The sequence below is a fragment of the Molossus molossus genome, unplaced genomic scaffold (genome assembly GCF_014108415.1).
Source record: "Molossus molossus isolate mMolMol1 unplaced genomic scaffold, mMolMol1.p scaffold_m16_p_15, whole genome shotgun sequence".
Taxonomy (NCBI): Eukaryota; Metazoa; Chordata; class Mammalia; order Chiroptera; family Molossidae; genus Molossus; species Molossus molossus.
The window spans coordinates 69,117,834-69,145,182 of record NW_023425350.1 but is presented as its reverse complement, the minus strand read 5'-3'; the positions used below and the strand labels follow the sequence as shown (position 1 = coordinate 69,145,182).

At 44.9% G+C, this 27,349-nt stretch overlaps 1 protein-coding gene across 1 annotated transcript; it reads left to right on the top strand.

The window, feature by feature from the left end:
* The first annotated feature begins 455 nt into the window (after positions 1-455).
* On the top strand, positions 456-26,952 carry TTL (tubulin tyrosine ligase). The gene is made up of 7 exons (XM_036263473.1): positions 456-688; positions 3,308-3,386; positions 9,401-9,633; positions 11,689-11,824; positions 13,800-14,069; positions 23,602-23,745; positions 26,045-26,952. The coding sequence occupies exons 1-7, from the start codon at positions 532-534 to the stop codon at positions 26,157-26,159; spliced, it is 1,134 nt and encodes a 377-aa protein (XP_036119366.1). The 5' UTR covers positions 456-531; the 3' UTR covers positions 26,160-26,952.
* The last annotated feature ends 397 nt before the right edge of the window (positions 26,953-27,349 follow it).

Below are 27,349 nucleotides of genomic sequence, written 5' to 3'. Positions count from 1 at the left end.
CCCCCGCGGTGACCCTGGGCTCCGGAGGACTGGCCCCAGGCCCGGGTCCCTCCGCAGCACACCTCCCCACGCCCCTTGCAGCCCCGGAGTGGGGCACACAATGCCCCGCCCCTCCGGTGACCGCGCCGAATCACGGGGCGGGGTCGGGGGCGGGAACCTGGGAACGTGAGGGGCGGGGCGGGGCGTGGACTCTTGTGGGGACGCGCAGCGGCGGGGCGCAGCGAGAGTGTGGGGGCTTGTGCGCGGGGAGGAAGCCTGTGCGCTGGGCGGGGACGCGGGGACCGGGGCTCGTGCGCCCAGGCCCTGGGGAGTCGGGCACGCGCGGGGGCGGGGACCCTGGGGAAGCGGAGACGCGCGGGGGCGGGGTGGGGACGGAGCTCTGAGTCCTCCGCGGTGGGGCGGGGCTGCGGCGCTGGGGCCTGTGCGCGGGGCGGGGACCCTGGTGACGGGGCGGGAACCCGGGCCTATGCACCGCGTCCGCGGGTTCCACGCGGAGTCGCTGGTCCCCGCGCACTGCCCCAGAGCCTCACCATGTTCACCTTCGTGGTTCGCGACGAGTACAGCAGTGTCTACGCCGAGGTCTCCCGGCTGCTGGTCGCCTCAGGCCACTGGAAGAGGCTACGGCGGGACAACCCCAGGTTCAATCTGATGCTGGGAGAACGGAACCGGCTGCCCTTCGGGAGACTGGGTGAGCGTCCCCGTTCCCGCCTGTGTCCCTCTCCCGACCCCCACCCCCCACGGCCCGCTGTAGCCGGCGCTTTTGTGTTAAGGCCTCAGATGTTCCCCGCGTCGCTGCTCAGGAAGATAAGAAACGGATCCCTGTAAACCACCGTTCTTAATGTCTCTTGTCTTCAGAATTGGATTCGGACAGGAGTCACCGCGCGGCCATCCGACAGTGGTCCATTCTGCAGCCCGGGGAGCTTCGGCCACCCGCCCCCACACCCCCCGGGTCCACGCCCTCATCTTTGGGTTACACGCTCCCCATCCCCGGGCCGCGCGCCCTTCCATCCCAGGTCAGAGGTCTCCCCATTCCCGGGCCTACGCCCTCATCGGGCAGGTCCCACGGCCGAGCTTGGGACCGGGAGACTCCACGGAGCAGGGATGACATCTGGCTGGAGGATTGCTGCCGGCCTGGTGTGGGCGCAGGAGGGGCACTGTGTGTGGTGAAACCCCCAAGGATTCAGCTCCCCCAAGGCTTAGATAAATTGCGGGGGGATTTGGAAAAGACCTGGATTCCAAAAGCAGGAGCTTCGGAAGGGAGCCCATGGAAGGGAGGTGGGACGTGTGATTTCAGACCGTCCATTAGTTTCACCAAAGAACGTGTGTTCACAACTGGAGGTTCACAGGGGGGCATTGCTGCAGATTTTACACAACGCTGGGTTCACCCTCTGCCTTGCTTCATTCACATAGTGGGAGCTGGCTTGGCACCACCAGGTGTACTTGGCCTTCTGTGGAAGGGGGCGGGGGTGGTGAGGAACCACCCTCACTCCTCTTCAGATGACGTAATCCAGAAGTTGTGCAGGGGCTTCAGCTCACATCCTACTGACCTGAGTGTAGCCCCCTGGAGAGTGTGGCCTCTCCTCGATGCACAGTCACCCGAAATTGCAGCCTCCGCCCTTGTAGCCATGTTCCCTGCCAAAATTCCCTGGGGTGGGGGCCAAATCATAGGCCAAAGACCTAAGCAGAGAGTCGATAATGAAGAAAAGACTTCTATGCCTTGGAGGGCAACCAGACAGAGCAATGTTCTGTGTCCAGGAGAGGAAACAGTTTCTAGAAATAGGTGTGGTTAGTAGTGGGAGGTTGAAGGGGCAGAGTCTAAAAACAGGCCTTTTGGAACCAACTGACTGCTGTGAGCTTAAAGCCTTTGAATGGGGGCCGTGTGCAGTCATGATGGTTTGGGAAATGAAGAGTGTGGCAGCACAGCCCTACTGAAAGTTTTTCTTTGGAATGGTACCATAAACCACTTTAATGGTTACACAAGTTTATGATGCATGGTAGGGGTGTTTCTAACCCCCAGAAATCTTGGAATATGGGGAACTTGCCAGGAGATTCCCTTTTGTTAACCATCTCCCCAAGAAGTCCACAGTACAGAGAACACCTTCCCTCCAAAAAGAAGAAAATCTGTTCATAGTTGGGAATGTTTACTTATTTCCTCCTTGCTCTGTCCACTCCCCAGCCTGCCTGACTTCCTTCCTCTTTGCAGTGTCTGGCTGTCAAAGCTTAGCTGGAATCCTAGCATTAAAAACAGAGAAACAGCTCTGCCGGGGCTGAAGCAGGGTAGATGGTATTGCTGTGATGCTCAGGACTAGGAGGAAGGAGCAGAAACCACCCAGCAGGTCCAGATCATAAACAAACCTCACAAAGTCGGCAGATGAGCAGTAAATACTTGGTGTTTGTGGGAAAGGAAGCAGCATTCCACAACCGAAATGAACCCCAAGGAGAAATCAGGTAAAGGCTCAGAATCTGGGGCCACGGGGTGAAAAGATCAGCAGCCCAGGTGTGAGCCAGGGAGCTGGTGACAGCCAGGTAGTGCCTGAAACTTTTTATTCGATTGTCTGCTGTTCTCAGATCAATTATTATTACCTCTGGCAGCTTCAACTCAAACTCCCTTTATTTGACTTTAGTTTTGTTTTTGTTGCTGGAAATTCAGTGCATTTTGTTAGGATTTTAAACAAGAATTGAGGCTTTTGTTTTTCTTTGTCTCCTGTCTGCTTTAATTTAATGGAGGAAGGGATTTGCCATAAGATTGATTAAAAATGAGTTTCCCTATGGGGTGATGTAGAGAAGAAAGTCCTCAGGCTTTTATGGATGTGGCCTTTCCAGTGCCTTCCTTCACCTTCGGGTGGCTTTCTTAGAAGCCTACAGAGGCAGACATGCTGGAGAACAGGAGCGTCAATTCTGATGGCTATAGGGAGCAAGGCTAGGGAGGTCAGGAGCGTGACTCCACTGAAGTCCTTACTGTACAGAGAACTCATAAGTCAGTATATTAAGCCAAGAAGGAGTGTGGAGGGGATTGGGAGAGGTGACATAGAAAGTACCCCACCACCCTAAGAAGAACAAAGGTGGCAGTGGTCTTGGGCAGCTCTATGATGTTGATATTATATTATCCACTGTGAGGACATTGCGTGTGCCAGTGGAATTGAGGCAAGGGGCAGTACAGGTGCAGGGCAGCAGAATTGTTCCTTTTCTAACCACCAGTCCTGAAAGGGAGAGAGGAAGCTGGACATGACACAGCTGTTCCCTCCTCTGCGCAGCACGGGTGCTGACCGGTCCCGGCTCCCTTCTGAGCTGCCCTTTTCCTTCACAGGTCACGAGCCTGGGCTGGTGCAGTTGGTGAATTACTACAGGGGGGCAGACAAACTGTGTCGAAAAGCTTCTTTAGTGAAGTAAGTGTTCTTTAAAACCTGTTCTTGATTATTTTACATAAATGGCATTAGCTTTCATCATAAAGTATTTAAGGGAAAAATGTGGGGTTATTTAAAAAGCCAATACATATCAGTTCTGAAGCTTCCTCTAAGCTACTTTGATTGCAATCCAGAACTCTGTCATCTAGCACTTGATGAAGCCTGTCTATCTCTGAGGTGAGGCTCCCAAAAGCAGAGCCTCGGACAGGTTTCTTGTGTAAGTGATGTATTGGGGGTGTACTTTGCACTGCAGCATTGATCCGCCACTGGCTGTGGGGAGAAGTGGGGCATTTCTTGGGTATGGCTGGTCCCTGGAGAAGGGTGTGCACAAGCCCTTGGCAGCCACTCTCACAGCAGCCAGGGTCCCCTGAGAAAGGACACCTGGCAGGGCATAACCACATCTGCTACACTGCCCCTCTCTGTGAAGTTGGGTTATGGTAGGTGTCAATAGAACAATATCTAAAAGTAGAGGAAGCACTATTATCTGCTGATTTTATAATCCTAGCTTTTAATCTTATTCGTTTAGGCAAATTTCCTCATCCCTCTAAGCCCTACTATGTCCCTCATAGGTGGTTGTGAGGATGGAATAAGGTGATGTGAGTGAAGTGTGGGGCACAGGTCAAAGGGAGCATGTGATTCTGTGCCTCAGTTTTCTTCTCTGTAAAATGGGGATAATAATATGAATTGCCTTGGGGTTGTTGTCAGGACTGAGATAATTGATGTAAAGGCTTTGAATAATCCTGCCTCATAGTTCACACTGTGTAAGTGAAAGATCTTATTGTTATTACTGTTATTATGGTCATCACTGCTATTGTTATTTCAATAGGGAAGGTGGGTATGGCCCCTAAAATCAGGGCTGTAGCAGGTCTCCATTGTCCTTTCCATGATGACTAGTGAACATTTGTGAGCAACCAAACATATCATTCAGGTGAGGAGACACTGGAAGACATGACTCAGTGTACCTGATCTTTCCCCACTCACATTTCTTTCTAGACTTTAGACATTTACAAGGTGGAATGTTCATAGGACTATGTCTCCCTTTTTGTTCAGATTCACTGTCCCCCATAACATTGTATCCACTTCTCTCAGTGATGGGTTTTCCTGATCCACTGGCTACTCCTAAAGGAGACCAAAGCTTTCTGAAGTCTTCTGATTACATATTCATTACATATTAGATGCAAAAGATTCTTTCAGTAGGACTAGAAATGAGATGTGATTGTTTATCCAGATTGTTCATTTAGAAGTTAATATAAAATGTTTATTCAATCTTTTTTCTACTATGATTATTTTCTGTAAAGATAAAGGTATAAGTTTGCTTTTATAAATAGGAACAGAGGATGTTGTAGAAAAATATTCTACGTATTTGTATATTTAGCACCTATACTGGGGTTGAGTGAGAAGTACAGGACTAGAGTCACTACCAGGCCTGAGTAGGTTTGATCTCTGGGACCTTGGACAGCGCCATGCTGGCTCCCAGCATCCCATCTGTAGAATGGGGATGGATGGTGGTGATCACACATGCTCTTTGCCCCTCAGTGGCATGTGACACAGTCTGTGATGTTTTGACACGCAGGCTGGGGTCATACTCACCTTCACAAATGTCCTTTATTCTCTCAGGTGTCCTGAGAGGGACTGTAGTAATTCCAGGATGTGATGGTTCCCTTTATCATTTTGTCTCTTCCCCATAATTTTGCATGGCTTGAAAGGGCTCAGAGAGTTAAAAGATGTCATTGTAAATGGCAGCTCAGAAGGCAGCTGTATTTCCCAGGGCCAGAGCAGTTAGTGTGGAGCCAGGATGGTTCCAGTCTGTAAACAGCGGACCATGGACTAATGACTGGGCATCCCCCAGAGGGTTCTCCTAGGATCCTACACTGGGCCCTGTATGGCATACACCTTCCTGCTGTCACTTCAGTAAGTGTCCCAAGGCCATAGACTCAGAGTCCTGAAGGGATTTTCTTCCAGCTCAGGTTGGAGACTCTTTTTATCTTGTGAACATTTCTCCCCTGTAGATGTAAATAAACCTCTATTCATGCTTTCTTTCCAAATGGGCTTATGAGGAAATGGGACAAATGCAAAGAACTTTCTATAAAAACTGGTCTTGTTTTTGTACAGGAAATGAAGGCTTCCAAATGAAGGTTATCCTGCAGGCCAGCGCTGTCCAACAGAAATAGAACGTAGCTGCATGTGTGATTTAAAATTTCCTAGTAGCCACATTAAAATTAGTACAAAGAAACAGGTGCGATGTAATTTTTGTTTGTTAATCCTCAACTGAGGATATTTTTCCATTAGTTTTTAGATAGAGTGGAAGGGAGGGAGGGGAAGAGAGAGAGAGAGAGAGAGAGAGAAATATTGATGAGAGAGAGACACATCAATTAGTTGCCTCCCGAATGATCCCAACTGGGGCTGGGGATGGAACCTGCAACCCAGATACGTGCCTTTAACCGGAAATCAAACCCGCAGCCCTTTGGTCTTCAGGCTGATACTCTGACCGCTGAGCCAAACCAGCCAGGGCAGTGCAATGTATTTTAATAATATATTTTATTTAATCAAATAATCCACAATATCATTTTGACATGTAAAAATCTGGTGTGTGTCTCACATTTATAGCACATCTTAATTCAGACACTAAATTTTCATTGCAAACCCCTTGTTCTGTATTTAGATTTCATAAAAATTTATGCTTAAAAAAATACTTATATACCCAAGTTGTTCCCATATATGTAAAAAAAATTTTCAATAACTGAATTGAATACCAAGAAAACATTTCCTTTAGTAATCACATACACATTGACACAGCAGGTTCATTTTATTGGAAGAATTGACTTGGGTTTAAAGCAAAAGTATATCATTTTCAAAACTATATCCCAGTTAAGTAAATTCACCAACTCTTGTGTTAACTCACTAGTATACTATTGAATTCAAGAGAGTATTGAATCAATTGAAAAGAAACTAAGTTTGTTAATGTCAACCAGCTGTTCTTCAAATTTTCCCTTAGTTTTTGCAGCCAATTTGCTGACTTTTGCAATTAAAATCTTCTGCATATTAAATTTTGTTATAAAAATCTGTAAAGTCATTATTTTTGACTTGTATTATAAAGTTGGAACAGAAAGTCTTATACCTGTCTGGTTAGGTCATAAATAAGGATTTCCCTTCCCTTCCTCAGAGCTTTAAAACTAGCTTGTTTGTAGCAGTGTGAAAATTACACTGCCATTTTTAATCTTTGATTATTGAGTGAAATAATAAATTTTTGAAAATAATAATTTGGCAACCATTCCTTTTATTTCAAGAAAACTTGAGTTGGAGTTAACTGTACATTAAATCTTTGCAAAACTTTTCCATTTAACTATCCTTGGCAAAGAACACAGCATCATTAAACACTGTCATCTTCTGTTTCTTGCAACAATTCTATACTGGTGAATCATTGTAGCATTTGCAAGTATATACTGAACCATTTTAACAGCTGCATCCCTGATAATTTCCATGGAGTTAGCTTCAAAACATTGAATGCAGATGTTTCCAATATGTATCAGACAGTAGAATGAAGCAAGAAAGGAAACATCCGTCCTTTAAAATTCCAGTAAATCCATCCCGGCCTGTGTGGCTCAGTGGATTGAGCACTGTCTCATGGACTGAGAGGTCCCGGTTCAGTTCCCAGTCAAGGTGCATGCCCAAGTTTCAGTCTCAGTCCCCAGGAGAGGGAGTGCAGGAGGCAGCCAATTGATGTTTCTCTCACATCCAGGTTTCTACCTCTCTCTCTCTTCCTCTCTCTAAGTAAGTAAGTAAATAAATAAATAAATGCATATTAAAAATAAATTTAAAAAATTAAATCCCAGGATTAAATCCAAATTTTATTCTGCTAGCTAGAGTACTGTCTGTTGTGATAGAAACTGATTTTTCACGTCAGTGAAACTCTTCTTTGACAGATGTAAAAGATTAAAAACTAGCTGCACAATGAGTTTGATATTTTTAGGCTGCAATTTGACTATTTTTCCATGTTTTTGTAAGTCCTATGAGGGAAACAGACTCAAAGTATTAATTGGGCAGTATCTCTTAGTTCACAGCGCTCAGCTAAAGCTGAGCAAAATTTCAAATTTTTCAAGTTCTGAATCAATCTTTAACATAAATGTTTTGTACTCTGTGGGCAATTACTTAAGTGGCATAACTAAAAATTGCTCACTTTTTGTAAAATATTCCTTTTAGTCTTTTCCTCAAAATAACTTCTTTTACCACATTCTTATCTAAAATGATTTGTGTGTTTGTGTGTAGAATCCAAGCCATTTTATAGCTGACCGAAGTTATAAGTACAGATTCTATTAAACATTTGTTTATATTTTTTGTTGTTGAATATTTAATTTGGATTTCAGCCACTAATTTCATTGATTCTTGAGAGGAAGGTGCTTATCAGATTCATTATGTATTTGCTGAAAATGTCCCCATACACAGCAAAGTTCATTTTACTGTGCCACAACAAATTCCATTTATTTGTCATTCATTATAAAATTTGTGACGTACCTTCTTCTAGTGCTTCCCCTCCGCCCCTTAACTGTTCTGGTAGTAGTTCTTGCTTCTGTGCCCCTGCTCAGTTCTGCTGCATCGAGAGTATACCTTTATTTACATTTTAAATTTTGTCCCTACTTATTTTTTTAACTAGAAAAATAATTATATTTCATAATTAGGTACCAATTATGACCTACCTAGCTCTCACTGTGACTCACGCTGTCTGCATAATAAACACATTATAATGTTTCACAAGTGCATGGGAGAACCCACAAGGACTGAATCAGTGCATTGTCCCTGAGTGAGACAGTGATGTATTTGTGTGCAATACTAGAAACGACAAATGCATCTGACAGGCAGGCTGTGATACAGCAAAATGTCTTAGGTCCTGCAGTGGTTAAAGTGAAATGTCCTCCTGCCAAAACAATGAAGTTGTGCTTAATGGACGAGTATTTTACAGTGCTTTTTTAAAATTAAAACTAAGCTGAATTTAAAATTCAGTTTCTGAGTCACATTGGCCACATTACAAGGGCTCAGAAGCCACAGGTGGCTAGTGGCCACCCTCCTGGAAAATGCAGAGAGAGTCGAACAGTCAGTGAATTAGAAATACATTTGTTCCTTTGAGTTTAAGTAACTCAAATCCTGTTGTCTTTAACTTTAAAATAACTTTATTTTAAATCTCAATTTTAAATTTCTTTTCATTGTTTCTGCCATTTGCTCCTAGACTGGGTTTTGCAGGTGAATTTTTACACAAGCTTAATATTCACACTTCTGCAGAAGAGGGAGCCCAGCTTGGGAAGGCCTGGGATATACTTGGTTCCTCCCTGGCTCTGATTCCTGGGGAGGGAGGGTCAGTGTAGAGTTAAGACTTGGGAGTTAGGGTTGTGCATCCTACCTATGTCTTACTACCTGAGTGATGCTGGGAAATGTACTTCTCTGTGACCCAGTGCCTGATCTAGTAACTGTGGTGCTGGTGTCTCCCCTTCAGGGGACCAACTGGAGAGCAGATGTGGTGAGAAGCCCTTCCTAAGCTCTGCTGTTTATTAAGTGCCTCGCTCAGGCCTGACTTGATCTTCTGTTGTGTCATGTTATTTGGGGGTCAGGAGGCATGTTTAGTTATGACCACTGGAGTCCTGTTCCCATTAGAAAGATTCCTCCTTTAGTCCATCTTGAAGCCAGGAAGGTGTTGGCTCAGGATTATTTCAAGGTAAGTTTTCTTGGAGATGCATTTCAAAAAGAGCTGAGGTTCTGGACATTGGGTCCCTTTTGAACCATCTGATGCATGCCTTTAAGGTTGCATGTATAGTTATGTGCACCTGATGGTGCATTACAGGTCGGCCCAGGGAGGCAAGAGCGAATACTGGGATAAGGAGACCAGCCCCTGGCTCCTGGTTACACCCTGCCCCCTTGATGAGCTCTGGAGGTAGCACTGGCTTTTCTGAATAGATTGACAGAGTGCTAATAGAGTGACAGATGACTGACTCTCTGTCATCTGCCAGGCTAATCAAGACAAGCCCAGAACTGGCTGAGTCCTGCACATGGTTCCCCGAGTCTTATGTGATTTACCCCACTAATCTCAAGACCCCAGCTGCTCCCACACAGAATGGAGTCCACCCACCGATCAATAACTCGAGGACGGATGAAAGGGAATTCTTCCTGGCTTCTTATAACAAAAAGAAGGAAGATGGAGAAGGCAATGTTTGGATTGCAAAGTCATCCGCTGGTGCCAAAGGTGAGTTGGCATTGCTGGTCCCTTCTCTCCTCCCTGTAGGTGCCCAGTGCTTTGTGCAATTGCACGTTAGATGTTAATGATGTATTTAGATGAGTGACTCTTCTAATCTGAATCCTTGAGGGTAGAGAGTATGTCTAGTTACATAATCTTAAATATGTATCTACATACAGCCCTGGCCAGTTTGGCTCAGCGGTTAGAGCATAGGCCTGCAGACCAAAAAGTCACAGGTTCGATTCTGGTCAAGGGCACATACCTTGGTTGCAGTTCAGTCCCTGGCCCTGGTTGGGGTCGTGCGGCAGGCAACCAGTCCATGTTTTTCTTCTCTCTCTCTCTTTCTTTCTTTCTCTCTGCATCCCACTCTATCTGAAGATAAATGGAAAAAAGTATCCTCGGGTGAGGATTGTATATATCTACATACTGATGACTTCTGCACGTACATCTCCATACATGTTCAACTCCATACATGTTCATCTCCAGCAAGGTCTTTCACTGTAAGTCCCAGATCCAGTTGCACAGTCTTGGGCATTGGTCCCAGAGAAAAGAAAACATGTTCATGCAAAACCTGTATGAGATTGTTCACAGCAACTTTATTTATAATAGCCCCACACTGCAAACAACTCAGATGCCTTCAGAAGATGAATGATTAAGCAAACCTGAGTGAATTGATCCCACAGGATACTACTCAGCAATGGAAGGGAATGAACTACTGCTCAAAGCAGCAATGTGGATGACTCTCCAAGGAATTATGCTGTGCAAAAAAAAAAAAAAAATCCCCAAAGATCACAATTCTATGTATATAACATTTCTGGAATTACAAAACTATAGAAATGGAGAACAGATTAATGGTTGTCAGGAGGGTGCGGTGGGGAGGGAGGGAGTTGCAGCTTCATAAGAGCAATACGAGGTATCTGCGCAATCATGAAACTGCTTAGATTGAGAGAAGCTACTTGCAAATCATATCTCTTATAAGGCACCTACATCCAGAGTGTATAAAGATCTCTTATAACTCAATAAAAGAAAGACAAATAACCCAATTAACAAGTGAGCAAAGACTGTGAATAGCAATTTCTCTGAAGAAGACATACAAATAAGACAGCCAGTAAGCACATGAAAGCATGCTTAACATTATTGGTCATTAGAACAATTCAAAACCACAATGAGATACCACTTCACACCCACTAAGATGGCTGTAATCATGAAGACAGATAATAGGAAGTGTTGGCAAGAATGTGAAAAAGTTGGAACTCATATGTTGGGCTGTTAAAAAGGATATTATTTATTTAATGTTGATGGACACTTTGAATGTAGCCATTTTTTTCTGTTACCAAGCTGCAGGGAATCCACTTGTACTTTTGTAGCTACATCCTAACCTTCAGTGTTTCCCTAAGATACAGTGTTAGAAGTGGTCACAGGCAGTACATCGTCTGTCATGCAGCCAGTGATCAGCAGGACAGTGGCATTTATTTAGGGTGCCTAGACATTCAGAGTGTCTTTAAAAATAAAACTTCATGCCCTGGCCGGTTTGGCTCAGCAGTTAGATTGTCAGCTCTCGGACCAAAGAGTCAAGGGTTCAATTCCCGATCAAGGGCATGTACCTGGGTTGCAGGTTCAATCCCCAGCTCCCGGTCAGAGTCATGCAGAAGGCAACGAATCTCTCTCTCTCTCTCTCTCTCTCTCTCTCTCTCTCTCTCTCTCTCTCTCTCTCTCTCTCTCTCTACCTCTCCCTTTCCCTCCCTCCCTCCTTCCACTTTATCTAAACATCAATGGAAAGATATCCTTGGGTGAGGATTAACAAAAAAAAGAAAGAAACTTCATGTTTGGAGCTGGCCAAGACAGTGTTTATAGCCCTATATGGAGAAGAAGAATGACCCTGGTGCTTTGGTGGGTGGAGGGGGAGAGTGAGATTGGAAGAGGGAAGTTAGAAAGAAGAGTGAGCAGGCCCACCTGACCCTCCTGTCTGTTTCCCTGCCACCAGTGTTTTCTCTGGGGCTTTGCAAGGAGTCATTCCTTTTTGGATGAGATGCTCTAGTTTTCGTTTTGATTTTGCCCTATTAGGTGAAGGCATCCTCATCTCCTCCGACGCTGCAGAACTTCTAGATTTCATAGACAACCAGGGCCAGGTGCATGTGATCCAGAAGTACCTTGAGCACCCTCTGCTGCTGGAGCCAGGTCATCGCAAGTTCGACATCCGGTAAGGCATCCATGTCTCTTCGTTTTGCTAATCTGTAGGAGTGCAGTGGTGTGTGAGGAGGAGGGTGACCTGGAACGGGAGGAAGTGTTGACTTTGGTATGTTACCAAAACTGAGCACAGCTGAATGGAACTGAGCTTTCTGGACCTAATTCTCTATATTTCTTTCTTTAAAATGTTGCTAAGATTATGGGGTATTTTGCCCTGGCCCGTTTGGCTCAGCAGTTAGAGCATCAGCCCGCAGACCAGAGAATCCCAGGTTCGGTCCCGCTAAGGGCACGTTCCTCAGTTACAATTTGTCCCTGCCCTGGATGGAGTCGTGTGGATGGCAACCACTGGATGTATCTCTCTCACGTCATTGTTTCTCTCTCTCTCTCTTCCTCCCTCTCTTCTTCCCTCTCTATCTGAAGATAAATGCAAAAATGTCCTTGGGTGAGGATTAAAAAAAGATTATGGGTATTTTGTTTGTTTACTATTTTCTTTAATAAAAATGATTTGTGGATCCAAAGGGAAGGGTATAAATATATGGGCCTTGCCCCAGCTGGTGTGGCTCAGTTGGTTGGAGCATCCTCTCTTATACCAAAAGGCTTGAGTTCGATTCCTGGAGGGCACAAACCTAGGCTGCAGGTTCAGTCCTTGGTTGGGGTATGTATGAGAGGCAACCAGTCGATGCTTCCCTCTCACATCGATATTTCTCTCTCTCTCTCTCTCTCTCTCTCTCTCTCTCTCTCTCTCCCCCCCCCCCAACCCCCCACCCCTTCCTGTCTCTAAAATCAATACACATATCCTTCAGATGAAGAATAAATAATAAATAGGTCTTACTATGGAAGGAGCAGAGCAATATACACAGAACGCGTAATTCAGACACAACAGACCACGTGACCCTGACAAATAATATGTACTGACCTTATTTGTGTCCCACTTTTGAAGGATTTCATGAACACCCCTCAGGTTTTTGGACTTGAACTTAGGAGAAGAGGTGCAGGGATTTCTGAAGCAGAGCGGCTTCAGTCCAGCCTGCTCTCGGCCTTGCTGTTCTCAGCTGCCTCTGTGTCTGGTCAGCTGTCCGGTCAGCTGTCCGATGTTGGATCAGTTTCAGGATGAACAGTCTTCCTCTTAAAATTACCAAGTATGGCAAATGGAAGTTTCATAGAATAACCTTTAAAACAAACCCATCACTATGTTTGTGGGTGTTAATATAAATAATTATTGGTGTGCCTCGGGAGAAAAGTAATTTACCAAAGCAACTTTTTGTTCACAGATCGAGAGAAATTAGGTCTTGATGTTGGGGTTTTTGTTTGAATTCTGTGTGCAGACAACTGTGTGAAGAGCAAGGTGTCTCTGCTCCTTCTACTGATGTTTATTATTATTATTATTATTATTTTTATCCTCACCCGAGGACATTTCTGCATTTATCTTCAGATAGAGTGGGAGGGAGAAAGGGAAGGAGAGAGAGAGAAATATCAATGTGAGAGAGACACATCGGGTGGTTGCCACCCACATAACCCCAACCAGGCTGGGGACAAACTGCAACCGAGGTATGTGCCCTTAGCAGCAACTGAACCCAGGACTCTCTGGTCTGCGGGCCGGCTCTGTAACCGCTGAGCCAAACTGGCTAAGGCTGATGTTTATTATTTTTTAATACGAAGCAATAGCTTCAAAGAAGGTAAAATTCGTCCTGAGGTTTTTAAAAAGAAAAGTATTGTTTATATATAAAAAATAATAATAAATAAAATCCATCAAATCTCTTTAAAATGCTGTCTCTTTGAATGGGTCAAAGTCTCCTTGTCATTGGTAGTGAAATGTTTCGTTTGATTATTACAGTGGTCGTCCATTATTCAGCTAATTGTTGTGGCTTGCCTTGTGTAACTTAGAACCTATCTCTTCTATTTCCTGCCAAGAAAATCAAGGGTGGGAATGATGTAGATATCTGAAGGAACTTTAGGGGACTTGAGTAACTGTTTTTGTTGACTTGCAGAAGCTGGGTCTTGGTGGATCACCAATATAATATCTACCTCTATCGAGAGGGTGTGTTGCGGACTGCGTCAGAACCATATCATGTTGATAATTTTCAAGACAAAACCTGCCATTTGACCAATCACTGCATTCAAAAGGAATATTCAAAGAACTATGGGAAGTACGAAGAAGGGAATGAAATGTTCTTTGAGGAGTTCAATCAGTACCTAACAAGTGCTTTGAACATTACGCTGGAGAGCAGTATCTTACTACAAATCAAACATATCATAAGGTAACTGTACTGTATCTTTTTGGTTACATGTGCCTTGAAGAAGCTTTGAGACTTTGTGCCTTTCAAGGAATTATTCCACTTAAGTTGTCTAATTAAAAAAATTATTAGTAATATTTCTCTTTTACCCTTTTAATATTTGTAGGATCTCTAATGATGTCACTGCTTTCGTTCCTTATATCGGAAATATGTAGCTTCTGTCTTGGATGGATTGGCTAAAGGTTTATCAATTTTCTTAATTTTTATTTATTTATTTACTTATTAAAACGTATCTTTATTGTTGAATGTATTACAGATGCCCCTCCTTTTTCCCTGATTGACCCCCTCCTCCCCACTCCAGCCCCCCTCCTGCCTTCCTCATACTATTGTCTGTGTCCATTAGTTATGCATATAAGTTCTTTGGTTTATCTCTCTACCCACCCCTTTCCCTTTGAGGTTTGTCAGTCAAACAACCAATTTGTACTTTCACCTTTTTCACCCATACCCTCAACCCCCCTCCCATCTGGCAACCAACAAATATATACTCTCTGTATATATGAGTCTGTTTCTGTTCTGCTTGCTCGTTTTGTTTATAGATCCCATTGTTGACAGATATGTATTTATTGTCATTTTATTGTTCATGTTTTTTATTTTCTTTTTTTGCATGAAGACCCTTCAACATTTCATATAATACTGATTTGGTGCTGATGAACTCCTTTAGCTTTTTCTTGTCTGGGAAACTCTTTATATGTCCATCAATTCTAAATGATAGCTTTGCAGGATAGAATACTCTTGGTTGTAGGTTCTTTTCATCACTTTGAATATTTTTTGCCACTCCCTCTGGCCTGCAAAGTTTCTTTTGAGAAGTCAGCTGACAGACTTATGGGAGCTCCCTTGTAGGTACCTGTTTTTCTCTTGCTGCTTTTAAGATTCTCTCTTTGTCTTTAACCTTTTGCATTTTGATGATGATGTGTCTTGGTGTGGGCCTCTTGGGGTTTATCTTGTTTGGGACTCTCTGTGCTTCCTGGACTTGTATGTCTGTTTCCTTCACCAAGTTAGGGAAGTTTTCTGTCATTATTGTTTCAAATAGGTTTTCAGTTTCTTGCTGTCTTCTCCTTCTGGCACTCCCATGATGCGAATGTTGGTACACTTAAAGTTGTCCCAGAGGCTCCTTACACACTCCTTTTTTAAAATTCTTTTTGTTTTCCTGATTGGGTGTTTTTTTGCTCCCTTATATTCCAAACTGATGGTTTGCTTTTTGGTTTCATGTACTCTACTACTGATTCCTTGTAAATTATTCTTTATTTCAGTTAGTGCCTCGTTCATTTCTGACTGTGCACCCTTCATTTTGACTGGTCCTTTTTAATGCTCTTGAGACCCTCACTAAGCTCATTGAGCATCCTTATAACCAGTGTTTTGAACTCTGCATCTGTTAGATTGCTTATCTTAATTTCATTTAGTTCTTTTTCTGGAGTTTTGTTCTATTCTTTCATTTGGGACATGTTTCTCTGTCTCTTCATTTTGACTGCCTCCCTGTTTGTTTCTATGCATTAGGTGGAGTTGCTATGTCTCCTAGGCTTCATAGGGTGGCCTGTTGTAGTAGGTGTCCTGTAGGGTCCAGTGGCACAGCCTCCCTGATCACCCCAGCTGTGCCCTTGAGGTGCACCCCTCATGTGGACTGTCCACTCTTCTGTTGTAATTGAGTCTTGATTACTGTTGACACTTCAATAGGAGAGATTTATTCAGGCTGATCAGCTTCAAGGACTGGCTGTGCCCACTGACCACCAACCTCTGACTTACTTGGAGGACCAGCTGTGCAGGGGCCCACCACACAGAGCAAGACTTACTTCAGCAGGGCTCTGGTACCCACTGAGTTCACTCCTTGAGTGTGTCACTTGTGGAGATTGTTGGGTGTTGGCGCTTCAGTGTGGTCTGAAGCTGTCCACTGGGTGTGCTGGCTCTGGGGCAAGGTCAGCCACTACCTGTGTTCTACCTGGGGCCACCAGGCATAAGCTACAAAGCTATCTGCCAATGGCTGCTTCCTGTGCTGGGCTTGGAGTGCCCAGAAACAGCCAAGTTGTAGACCAAGGGTGGCTGTTCCTAGCCCTGGACCTGGGACCACTTAGTGAGAGGTATGGGGCATGCTGAGGCCAGATGCTGCTTTTTTGAGAGAATTTAGGAAAATCTGAAACAGGAGCCATGACAGGCCATTCCTATAGTAAAGCCACTGGAAACAGCTTGGGTGGGCCTGAAAATTGGATGGGACAGGGCCTCAGGGAATCACCAGGGTGGAGCAAACAGTGTGAGCCAGGTTGCTGGAGTCCCAGGTATGGCGCCAGTCTGCCACCCTGGGGAAGGGCTCACCAAAGGAACAATGGCCTCCGCCAGCACATCTATGTGGGAGAAAGCTGCCCCTCCAGTTCTCTCCCAGATGCCAAACAACTCAGTTCTTTCCCATATGTCTCTGGTGCCTTTCAAGCTGCCTTCCCCACACTTGAGCCTAGAGGGAGCAAATCCAAATAAGTCCATGCACTGGCCCTTTAAGAGGAGCTGCCTGGGGCTCCCGCAGCCTCAGTCTCCCTCAGTCTCAGTTCCCGCTGGTTTTTCCAGCCAGAAGTTATGGGGATTCTCTTCCTGGCACTGGAACCCTGAGCTGTGCTCCTGGTGTGGGACGGGGGCCCCTCACTCCCCAGGGAGGACCTTCACAGCCGAGATGGCTCCTGATTTTTATCTGCCACACGTGGATGTGGGACCAGCTCATTGGTGCCTCCGCCCCTCCTACCAGTCTCGATGTGATTTCTTTCATTTCGTAGTTATAGGACTTCCATTCAGCCTAATGTCAGGTGGTTCTGAATGATGGTTATTCTGTAGTTTAGTTGTCATTTTGATGTGGTTGTGGGAGGAGGTGAGTACTGCGTTTACCTGTGCCACAATCTTGACTGAAAGTCTTTTACTAATCTTTTTAAAAAGTCAGTGTTTGGCTTTATTGATTAGCTCTGTGTTTTTGGTTTTTATTTCTCTGATTTATGCTATTTATTATTTCCATCTGCTTTTTTGGGGGTATTTAATTTGTTCTTTCCTAGTTTCTTTGTGAAAGATTAGATCATTAATTTGAGAGACTCATTAAAAAAAAAAAATACAATACATTAAATACAATTTAATTCTATCAGTTTCCCTCTAAGTACTCATTAGTCATACCTCCAGATTTTGCTATGTTGTGGGTTTTTTTGTTTGTTTGTTTTGGTACATGCCCCTAGCGGGAACCAAGTCCGGGACTCTCTGGTCCGCCAAACCGGCCAGGGCTGTTGTGGTTTTTTTGTTTTGTTTTGTTTTTTTATCCTCACCCGAGGACATTTTTCCATTCTTTGCTCAGGTAGAGTGGGAGGGAGAGAGAGGAACAGAGAGAGAGAGAGAAACATCGACATGAAAGGAACACATCGAGTGGCTGCCACCCGGATGACCGACCAGGGCCGGGGACGAACTGCAGCTGAGGTACACGCCCTTAGTGGGAACCGAACCCGGATCTCTCAGGACCGCAGGCCGACGCTCTAACCGCTGAGCCAAACTGGCCAGGGCTGTTGTGGTTTTTTATTATTATTAAAATACTTCCTAGTTTTTCGTGTGACTTCATATTTGACTCGTGTTATTAGAAACTTTTTTTTTTTAATCATCATCTGAGGATACTTTTTCCATTTTTTGTTCAGATAGAGTGGGAGGGAGAGAGAGAGAGAGAGAGAAACATCGATGTGAAAGGGACACATCGAGTGGCTGCCACCCACATGACCCAACCAGGGCTGGGGACAAACTGCAACTGAGGGACATGCCCTTAGCAGGAACAGAACCCAGGTCTCTCTGGACCACAGGCCAACACTCTAACCGCTGAACCAAACCGACCAGGGTGTGTTATCAGAAACTTTTGCTTAATTTCCAAATATTAGGGGATTTTTCCAGATATCTTTCTGTTACTGATTTCCACTTTAATTCCACTATAGTCAGAGAACATAGTTTGTATGGTTTTGTGTCTTTAAAATGTCTTGGTTTGTTTTGTACCCCATAATGTGGTCCGTCTTTATGACATTTACCATGCTGTACTTAGGCAGAGTGTGCAATAAATGTGAATTTGGTGAAGGTGGTTGCTAGTGTTGTTCAAGTCTTTTATATTCTTGCTGATTTTCTGTTACACTTGTTTGTTATCGAGAGGAAAAATATCAGTCTCCAGGTATAATTTGGATTTATGTCTCTTTTTAGTTTTATTAGTTTTTTCTTTCAAATATTTGGAAAGTCTATTGTTAGGTACATGTACATTTAGTATCATAGTCTCTTTTTGGGAAATTGACCAACCACTTTATCATTATGTAATATCTGCCTTTATCTCTGGTAATATTTCTTATTTTGAAGTTGATTTTTTATATTAATATAGCCACTCCAGCTTTCTTTTGATTAGTGGTATTTTCTATCTCTCCTTTTACTTCTATTCTATTCTATTCTATTCTATTCTATTCTATTCTATTCTATTCTATTCTATTCTATTCTATTCTATTCTGGTGGGCTCTGGTAGGCAACATATATTTGGGTTTTGTTTTGTTTTTAATCCAATATGGTAATCTTTGTCTTTTAATTGGTGTGTTTATACCATTTAAATATAATGTAATTATTGTTTTGGTTAGATTTATATCTACCATTTTATTATTTGGGCTGTTTGTTCCCTCTTTTAATTTGCTTTCATGTCTCTGTTTCCTGACCTCTTTAGAATTATTTGAATATTTCTAGAGTTCTGTTTTAATTTTCCTATTGAGTATTTGGCTATATCTATATCTATCTATCTATATTTTAGCAGTAATTCTAGGGATTAAAAAATATATGTATCTACTATTTCAGTCTTCTTAGAGTTAATAATTCACCACTTCAAATAAAATGCAGAAATCTTATAATCTTATAGTTCACTTGACTCTCCCTCTCTATGTTATGGTTGTCACGTATATTATGTCCACATACATTGAAATCCCTACCATATAATGTTATAATTTTTTATTGATATTTTAAATAATTTTTCTTTATTGATTTATAGAAAGAGGAAGGGAGATAGAGAGAGATAGAGACATCGATTAGAGAGAACATAGATTGGCCACTTCCTGCATGCCCCTCACTGGGGATTGGGCCCACAACCTGGGCATGTGCCCTGACCAGAAATTGAACTGGTGACCTCTTGGTGCATAAGTCGACATTTAACCACTGAGCCACACCAACTGGGCATGTTATAATTTTTTATTATCAACCATTATATACATTTTGTTATATAGAATCAGGTTGGATTTCTTAAAAAAATACAAGACCAGCCCTGGCTGGTTTGGCTCAGCAGTTAGAGTGTCAGCCTGTGGTCCAGAGAGACCTGGGTTGGGTTCCCGCTAAGGGCATGTACCTCGGTTGCAGTTTGTCCCCGGCTCTGGTTGGGTTGTGCAGGTGGCAACCACTCGATGTGTCCCTTACATGTCGATGTTTCTCACTATCTCTCTCTCTTTCTCTCTCTCCCTCCCTCCCTCCCTCCCTCCCACTCTATCTGAACAAAAAATGAAAAAATGTCCTCGGGTGAGGATTAAAAAAAAAAAAAACAAGGCCAAACTGTCTGCTGTCTATAAGAAACATATTTAAATATAAAATAATAAATATATATATTTTTATTTACCCAGATATTTGCCTTTTCTTTTTCACTCTTCCTTTAGTCCTGAGGTTCCAGATTTCTTTCTGGTATCATTTCCCTTTAGACTTTGTCATTTCTTTTAGAAGAGATCTGCTGGTAATAAGTCCTCTTAATTTTCCATCATCTGACAATGCCTTTATTTCACCTTATTTGTGAGGGGTGTTTTCACTGGAGTTACACAAACATAATATCAAACACGAAAACATAAAGTAAGTCCTGGCCGATTTGGCTCAGCAGTTAGAGCATCAGCCTGTGGTCCAGAGAGATCCGGGTTCGGTTCCTGCTAAGGGCACGTCCCTCAGTTGCAGTTTGTCCTCAGCCCTGGTTGGGTCATGTGGGTGGCAGCCGCTCGATGTGTACCTTTCACGTCGATGTTTCTCTCTCTCTCTCTCTTTCCCACTCTATCTGAACAAAAAATGAAAAAATGTCCTTGGGTGAGGATAAGAAAATAAATAAATAAATATAAATATAAAATAAAAGATGCATGCAGATTGATTCTATTCATACAAATTGAAAAACAAGCAAAGCTTAGTAATACCTTTAGAGGAGGGTACACATGTGGTAAAAATAAAGAGAGAAGCAACGAGTGATAAACATAAAATTTAAAATAGTAGTTATCGCCAGAGAAAAAGCAGGAGGGATGCAAGGAGGAGGCCAGAAAGTACTGGATGTGGGTACATGTATGTATATTAATGCTCCGTGTATTTTTGTTGTTGTTGTTAATCCTTACTCAAGGATATTTTTTTATGGATTTTTAGATAGAGTGGGAGAGAGAGAAAGAGAGAGAGAGATGTGAGAGAGATACATTGAATGGTTGCCTCCTGCATGCGCCCCAATTGGAGCCAGGAATCGAACCTGCAACACAGGTACATGCTCTTGACTGGGAATCAAACCCACGACCCTTTGGTCTGAGTGCTGATGCTCTGAACTACTGAGCCAAACTGGCCAGGGCAGTGCTCCATGTATTTTAAACTCATGACATTTTTATTAGTATGTACAGTTAATATTCATTTATATTTCCTCCTAATTTTAACCCTTCATGTTTGCTTCTCTCTTTTGCACGTATTCTTATTTTTGTCTAGGATCATTTTTCTTATTCCTAAAAAACTCTTTGTGCTGCTTTATTTTTTTAATATCTATTTATTTATTATTATTATTTTTATCCTCACCTGAAGACATTTTTATCTTCAGATAGGGCGGGAAGGAGAGAGGGAGGAAGAGAGAGAGAGAAACATCGATGTGAGAGAGACACATCAACTGGTTGCCACCCACACAACCCCAACCAGGGCCAGGGACAAACTGTTACCGAGGTACATGCCCTTACTGGGAACTGAACCCGGGACTCTCTGGTCTGCGGGCCGATGCTCTAACTGCTGAGCCAAACTGGCCAGGGCTCATTGTGCTTTTTAAAAAAGGTCTGCTGATGATGAATTATCTCAGTTTTAATTTATCTGATAATATATTTATTTTGTCTTCATTTTTAAAGGACATTTGCTCTGGAAACAGATTTCTAGATCAGCAGTTAATATTTTTTTGCACTTTGAAATTGGCATACCATGATCTTCTGGCTTCCATGTTTTCTGTTGAGATGTCATCTGAAATCTTTGTATTGTTCTTAATAATTCTTTTCTCTGTCCTTAAGATTTATTTTTGTTGATTTTATAAATTTTACGATGATGAGATGTGTGTAGTTTTCTTTGTATACATTCCTGCATAGGTTTCATAGTGTTTCTTGAATCTTGGAATATTCCCGGTCATTATCTTTTCAATTATGGCTTTTGTCCCATTTTTCTTTCCTTCTGCATCTCTAATTACATGGGTATTTGTCTATTTCTCCGTGTCTCACATTTCTCCTATGGTTTTTGTGTATAATTTTATCTCTTTCTTCAGCTATTAAAACCTGTTTTACAAATTTAAAAATTAAAAAGTTAAAAGCTGTTAAAACTGCTATTAAACTCATCTATTGAGTTCTTGGGTTTAGTTATGCTTTTCATCTCTAAAATTTTCTTTGACTCTTATATTTAGATGACCATTCTCTTTTGTAATTCTCCCACTTGTCTTACTATTTTCTTGAACATAGTTATGACAGTTTTTTAACATTGTTGTCTGACAACTCCAATATCTGGATTATGTATGGGCCATATCTGACCTGTTCTTTTATGACTATAAACTAAAAATGGCTTTTACATTTTATTTATTTATTTAAATTGATTTTAGAGAGAGAAGGGAGAGGGAGAGAGAGAAAGAAACATCAATGAGAGAGAACATCGATTGGCTGCCCCCTGCATGCCCCCCACTGGGGATCTGGCCCACAACCTGGGCATGTGCCCTGACCGGGAGTCGACCTGGCGACCTCTTGGTGCATGGGTCGACGCTCATCCACTGAGCCACACAGGCTGGGCTCAGTTGGTTCCTAACTGGCTAACTGTTCAAAATTATTTTTAAAGTTTAGATATATGTATAGGAATATTCTTCTTTTTTGAAAATAAATAGATAAAAGGAAATTGATACTTGGAGTGAAGGGTGGTGGAGAGAGTTGGGAGAGCAAGATCCTGGCCCCACGTTCACAGAGGCCGCAGGTCTTAACTCATGAGTCAGAACCCACCTGCGTGGACACACCGTCGAGTCATTCCCGGGGAAGCCTGTGTGTTGTTCCTTCTCACTGTACATTCAGCAGAAGGACAGCTGTCTCTGTTCATATTAGAGTCGTCATAACACTTTATTACTGAGATAGGGATTTGCCCCAACATTCAGTTAGGGAAATATCAGGGGAGGTCATAGAACAGAATTGGCCTGAGTATTCTGGGGTGACTGTCCTAGAGGACAGTGATTGATTCTTCTCAATTCCTTATCTAGTTATCTCATTGAACCATCTCAGCACCAGGAGTAGGTACACTTTTACCCCCGACTTTATAGAAATCAGAGCTTAGCTCCAAGAGTTTAAATCACTGACCAAGATTCTGGCCTCGGCAGCCTGACCTCTGACCTCATTTATTTATTCACTATGTTTCTGAAATTCACTTTAAGTTTTTATATGTTGTTTTTCAAATGTTTATGTTTTATATGGTGTATGCAATTTTTCTGTGTTTTTCCAATTTTTTCAAACAGTCATCGATGTTAATCATTATTCTGTTTCAGCATTTAGTTTCAATATATGTAGCTTTTCAATCTTTTTTTTTTTTATCCTCACCCAAAGACATGTTTGCATTCATCGTCAGACAGAGTGGGAGGGAGAGTGGGAGGAAGAGAGAGAGAAACGTTGATGTGAGAGAGACATATTGAGTGGTTGCCATCCACACGATCCCAACCGGGGCTGCGGACAAACTGCAGCCAAGGTACGTGCTTTTAGTGGGAACCGAACCCAGGTCTCTCTGGTCTGCGGGCCGACGCTCTAACTGCTGAGCCAAACCAGCGAGGGCACTGTTCAGTCTTTTATCAGTAACAATTTGGCAGTGGAACTGGAACAAGCAAAAGAGATTAATGAGACCAGTGTTCTCTGCAAATCCTGCCCCTCACTGATTGGTGGTCCATTTCTTTTGTATGGAAAAAGGACATGGAAGTGTTTTGTGTCTTACAAACACAATGTGGCAGTAGCTGACCTGTGGGAGGAACCCACCTATTCAGGGGCCACGGTGACAGCTCTGAGCAGGTAAAGCAGCTTCCACTTGTAAAGACATGCGTGATTGGAGAGACTTCTAACAAGTTGCTTGAAGAGTAGCATTGTCTTGAATAATATGTTGGTAATAACTTTGAAAGAGAGATTAAGTCAAAGCCAGTTTATGTCAGCACACCCAGTGCGTAGTCACCCAGGCCCGTCTCCTCACACCCCACTCAGCGAGCTCTCCCTCTGCCCTGCAGGAGCTGCCTCATGAGCGTGGAGCCTGCCATCAGTACCCGGCACCTCCCCTACCAGAGCTTCCAGTTATTTGGCTTCGACTTCATGGTGGACGAGGAGCTGAAGGTCTGGCTCATTGAGGTCAACGGCGCCCCTGCTTGTGCTCAGTAAGCCTAACACCTCTGGGTTGTAACAAGTGGAAGTTGGAATGACCTGTTTCAACACGTTGGTGCGCACCCATGCCCTTTGACTGCTGTCAGGGAGGAGGTGACTGGGTGGGAGTCCCTGGGGAGGACCCTGCTGGCAGGGGCTTTGCTGTGGCACTTCCTTTCCCATTTCTCCTGTGTGTTGAGCGGGTGGACTGCTCAGATAGGTGGTCATTGCTGTGAGGGCTTCAGACACAGCTAGTAGCTACCAGAGGAGACCCTCTGTGCGATGAGTTGTGAGCAGGTCCTGGAATCGGGGAGATGGTGATGACCAGGAAGGTCAGGGCTCCTCGGGCAGGAAGTGGTCTGAGAAGCATCAGGGATGCAGAGGAGCTGGAGCTGGATGTGAGAGGACTGTGATACGTGCCCAGGGGAGAAGGGAGAGCCTTCGGGACGGGGACACGGCGCCCAGTGGCACCTTGCTCACCGCCAGGCTCTGGGAGGAGCCCCGGTGAGCAGCACCTGCTCTGCTCGGGAGCGTCTTTTCCTTCCGGGAGAAGCCAGGCTGCAGCCTGGCATCAGCGTCGTGGGGTGAGGAATGCTGGAGGGGACAGGCGAGTCAGGACTGCACCAGGCGAGGCCATGCATGTAGGAGGCCCCTTTCCTCCTCTTCTCCATGCCCACGTGCTGGAGAACCTGAGATGATCTTCCCAAGGGTTAGGAGGAAGTCACGTCAAGATGAGTGTCCTCAGGCAGGTCCACTGGAGGAGAGAGACAGTGCGCAATTAATTGGTGTGTGAATCATATTGTTCCAAGTCTGTAATAGAAAATAAATAGTTTGTCTTTTAGGTACATGGTTTTCCGAAGTGAGGACTTCTGGACTGGGGGAGGCGGGGCTTACAGTGAGGTGGCCTGGAAAGCCACCAGGGACCCGGGGCACACTGCGAGGCGAGGGGCAGGTGATGTGCCAAGTCCCAATTTCAGTAACCACCAGCGCTGTTCCTCCTGCCACACAGGCCTCCTGTCTCTGTTCCTTGTAGGTGGGAGGTTGAGTGGTTCAGAAATAGAACCACCAGCCTCGGGGCAGTAAAAAGGAACAGGGTGGGGCAGGGGAGAAGGTTCTGTGATGGGGAGGTGGCCGCAGGGATCTGCCATTGTGTGGGGAGGGCGGGGACCAGATGGTGAGGATTTCTGTCTGGTGGATATCAGAAAGCAGGACAGTCAAGACCTCTGCTTTCCTAGGTTGGGTGGCCCCGGGCTACTCTCAGGTGTGGGTTCTCTCTCTGGACCACACATCTCTGGTTTCTCCCTGCATTAGCGTCAGTCCGGAGGGAGCCGTCTCGGGTCTCGTGCACTGCCCCACGAAAGGGGCAGAAATCCTCTAGGGCAGTGGTTCTCAACCTTCCTAAAGCTGTGGCCCTTTAATACAGTTCCTCATGTTGTGCTGACCCCCAACCATAAAGTTATTCTCATTGCTACTTCATAACTGTAATTTTGCTACTGTTATGTCTTAGGCAACCCCAGTGAAAGGGTCATTTGACCCCCAAAGGGGTCGCGACCCACAGGTTGAGAACCGCGGCTCTAGGGACTAGTGGCCGTGGGAGATGGGGGACCTCATTGCTATTCTGAAGACACTGGATGGGAAGTTTTCCTCCTTAGCTTTTCTACTTTGGTGCTTCCATTGTCTGGACCCCTGGACCTGGCCTCAGGACCCTACGTGGCCAGGCCAGTGCCCTGTCTGCAGCCTCAGCCTGCACCCATCCACTTCCCCACACACCCTGGCTTTCTCTGCCCCAGGCACCTCCCTTCATGCCCTGCCCTCTCCTCCCCACCCCAGCTCACTCTCCCTCTCTCCCTCCCTCGCTGTCTTTGTGTCTGTCTTTTCTCTCCGTGGTCCTCTGTTCTACCCTGCCCTCCATCTCTGGCCGACTTCATCATTCCCCTGGTCTCGGCTTAGTTGTCACCCCTGGGAGCCCTTCCTCAGTCCTCTCAGCCACAGGAGGGAGTGCTTTCCATGGGGAGGCCTGCGCCCCGTGCTCCCCACTGCGGGGGGAGGGGGACCTCACGCTCTTAGAATTGCCTTCTTGTCTGCAGTTCACGTCGGAGCAGGTCTCAGTTCACCTGGGAGGGCTCCCAGAGAGTTAAGGGGCCGCTTGGTTTCCCCGAGGTGCCTCTGTAGTATTTGTACAGACAGCGGAAGTCAGTGTATAGATGTGGTCATGGGGTGGAATCTCCGGGGTGGATCCTGGTGAAAAAACGTTGGTTTCTCGCTTGCACTTTGATGAACTTCCTCAATAATATATTTTAAAATACGTTTCAGGAAGCTCTATGCGGAACTGTGCCAGGGCATCGTGGACATAGCCATATCCAGCGTCTTCCCGCCCCCCGACGCCGAGCAGCCGCCCAGCCAGCCGGCAGCGTTCATCAGGCTGTGACAGGGAGGCGCATGGGGTCCTGCTCCAGGAGTCATCTGCTTGCTCCACGTGCAGCCAAAATGAGAAACAGGCAGCTGGCGAAGATGCGAGGTGGCGAGAGGGTGAGAGCGGAGGTGACCCCGAGGGGCTCCCCGGTGGAGCTGTCTGCACTGCTGTTGAGATTTGAAAACTGCAGCGAATTTCCCGGAGGGGAGAGCAAAATCTTCACAGGGATTTGGTCGTTTTCTGTTCTCGTCCTTGAAAGAATCGGATTTCCATCTAAGGCAGTGTTGTAAGCAGCGCCTCTTCTCCCAGAGACCACTGGACCTTTGCTTGGCGTCTCCACCCGCTGCAGCCTTCGTGCCTTAGCTCTGTGCCAGCTGCAGCCTGGGCTGCACAGGGACTGGAAGCTAGAGCGCTTGGGAGGTAGCCAGGTGTCCCTGCGCACCCCCCGTGGCACTCTGCCTGGGAAAATCTGGACAGGCTTGCCCCAGCTGCCTCGCAGGACAGGGCCTTGTCCTCGTCCCCCTCCTGACGGCCTGGGTCAGTCTCCTGTCGGGGTGGGTGTGGGCGGGGCACCGGTATAGCGAACGCTGCTCTCAGTCTGCTCTCTGCATGTTTTAGAAACCGAGCGGCAAGTTTGCTACAAACCCATAAGCATCAAATAAGCATGAGAGAGAAAAAAGATGATGTCTTGCTTTACTTCATAGTTGGGCATCCTTGAAATATGATAAATCTGTTATCTTTGGTTTGACCAGAATTCTTCATGCACTTTTGCGAAGTTCCTGCTGTTCACTGTGTGTGTGTGTGTGTGTGTGTGTGTGTGTGTGTGTTTTCACTTTTGTGAAAACCCCTCTGGGGTCAGGAGAAAGTAGGATTCCCCTCCCCTCAGGAGGCATTGCCCCCAACACAGGGAGCTCTGGCCATCTCATCCTCCTCCTCTTCAAGCACCTTCTTGGAGCTGGAGGGGCGACTCTTGCCCCAGCGAGGGCTCTCTGTCTCTGGGAGAGGCTCTCAATGAGTGTCTGCCTGCCTAAATGGGAGAGTCTCCCAAAACGAGAAAGACATGGTTAGAGAGCTTCACACAGCATCTTGTAGGTCAACAGATGTGTCCTGTTAGCTCTGGTTTTCAGTTACTGGATCGATGTGTGTTCTGCGGACTTTTCAGGAGGCCATGTCATTGGCAGTGGGAAGAACAAGGTGCTGTTTGT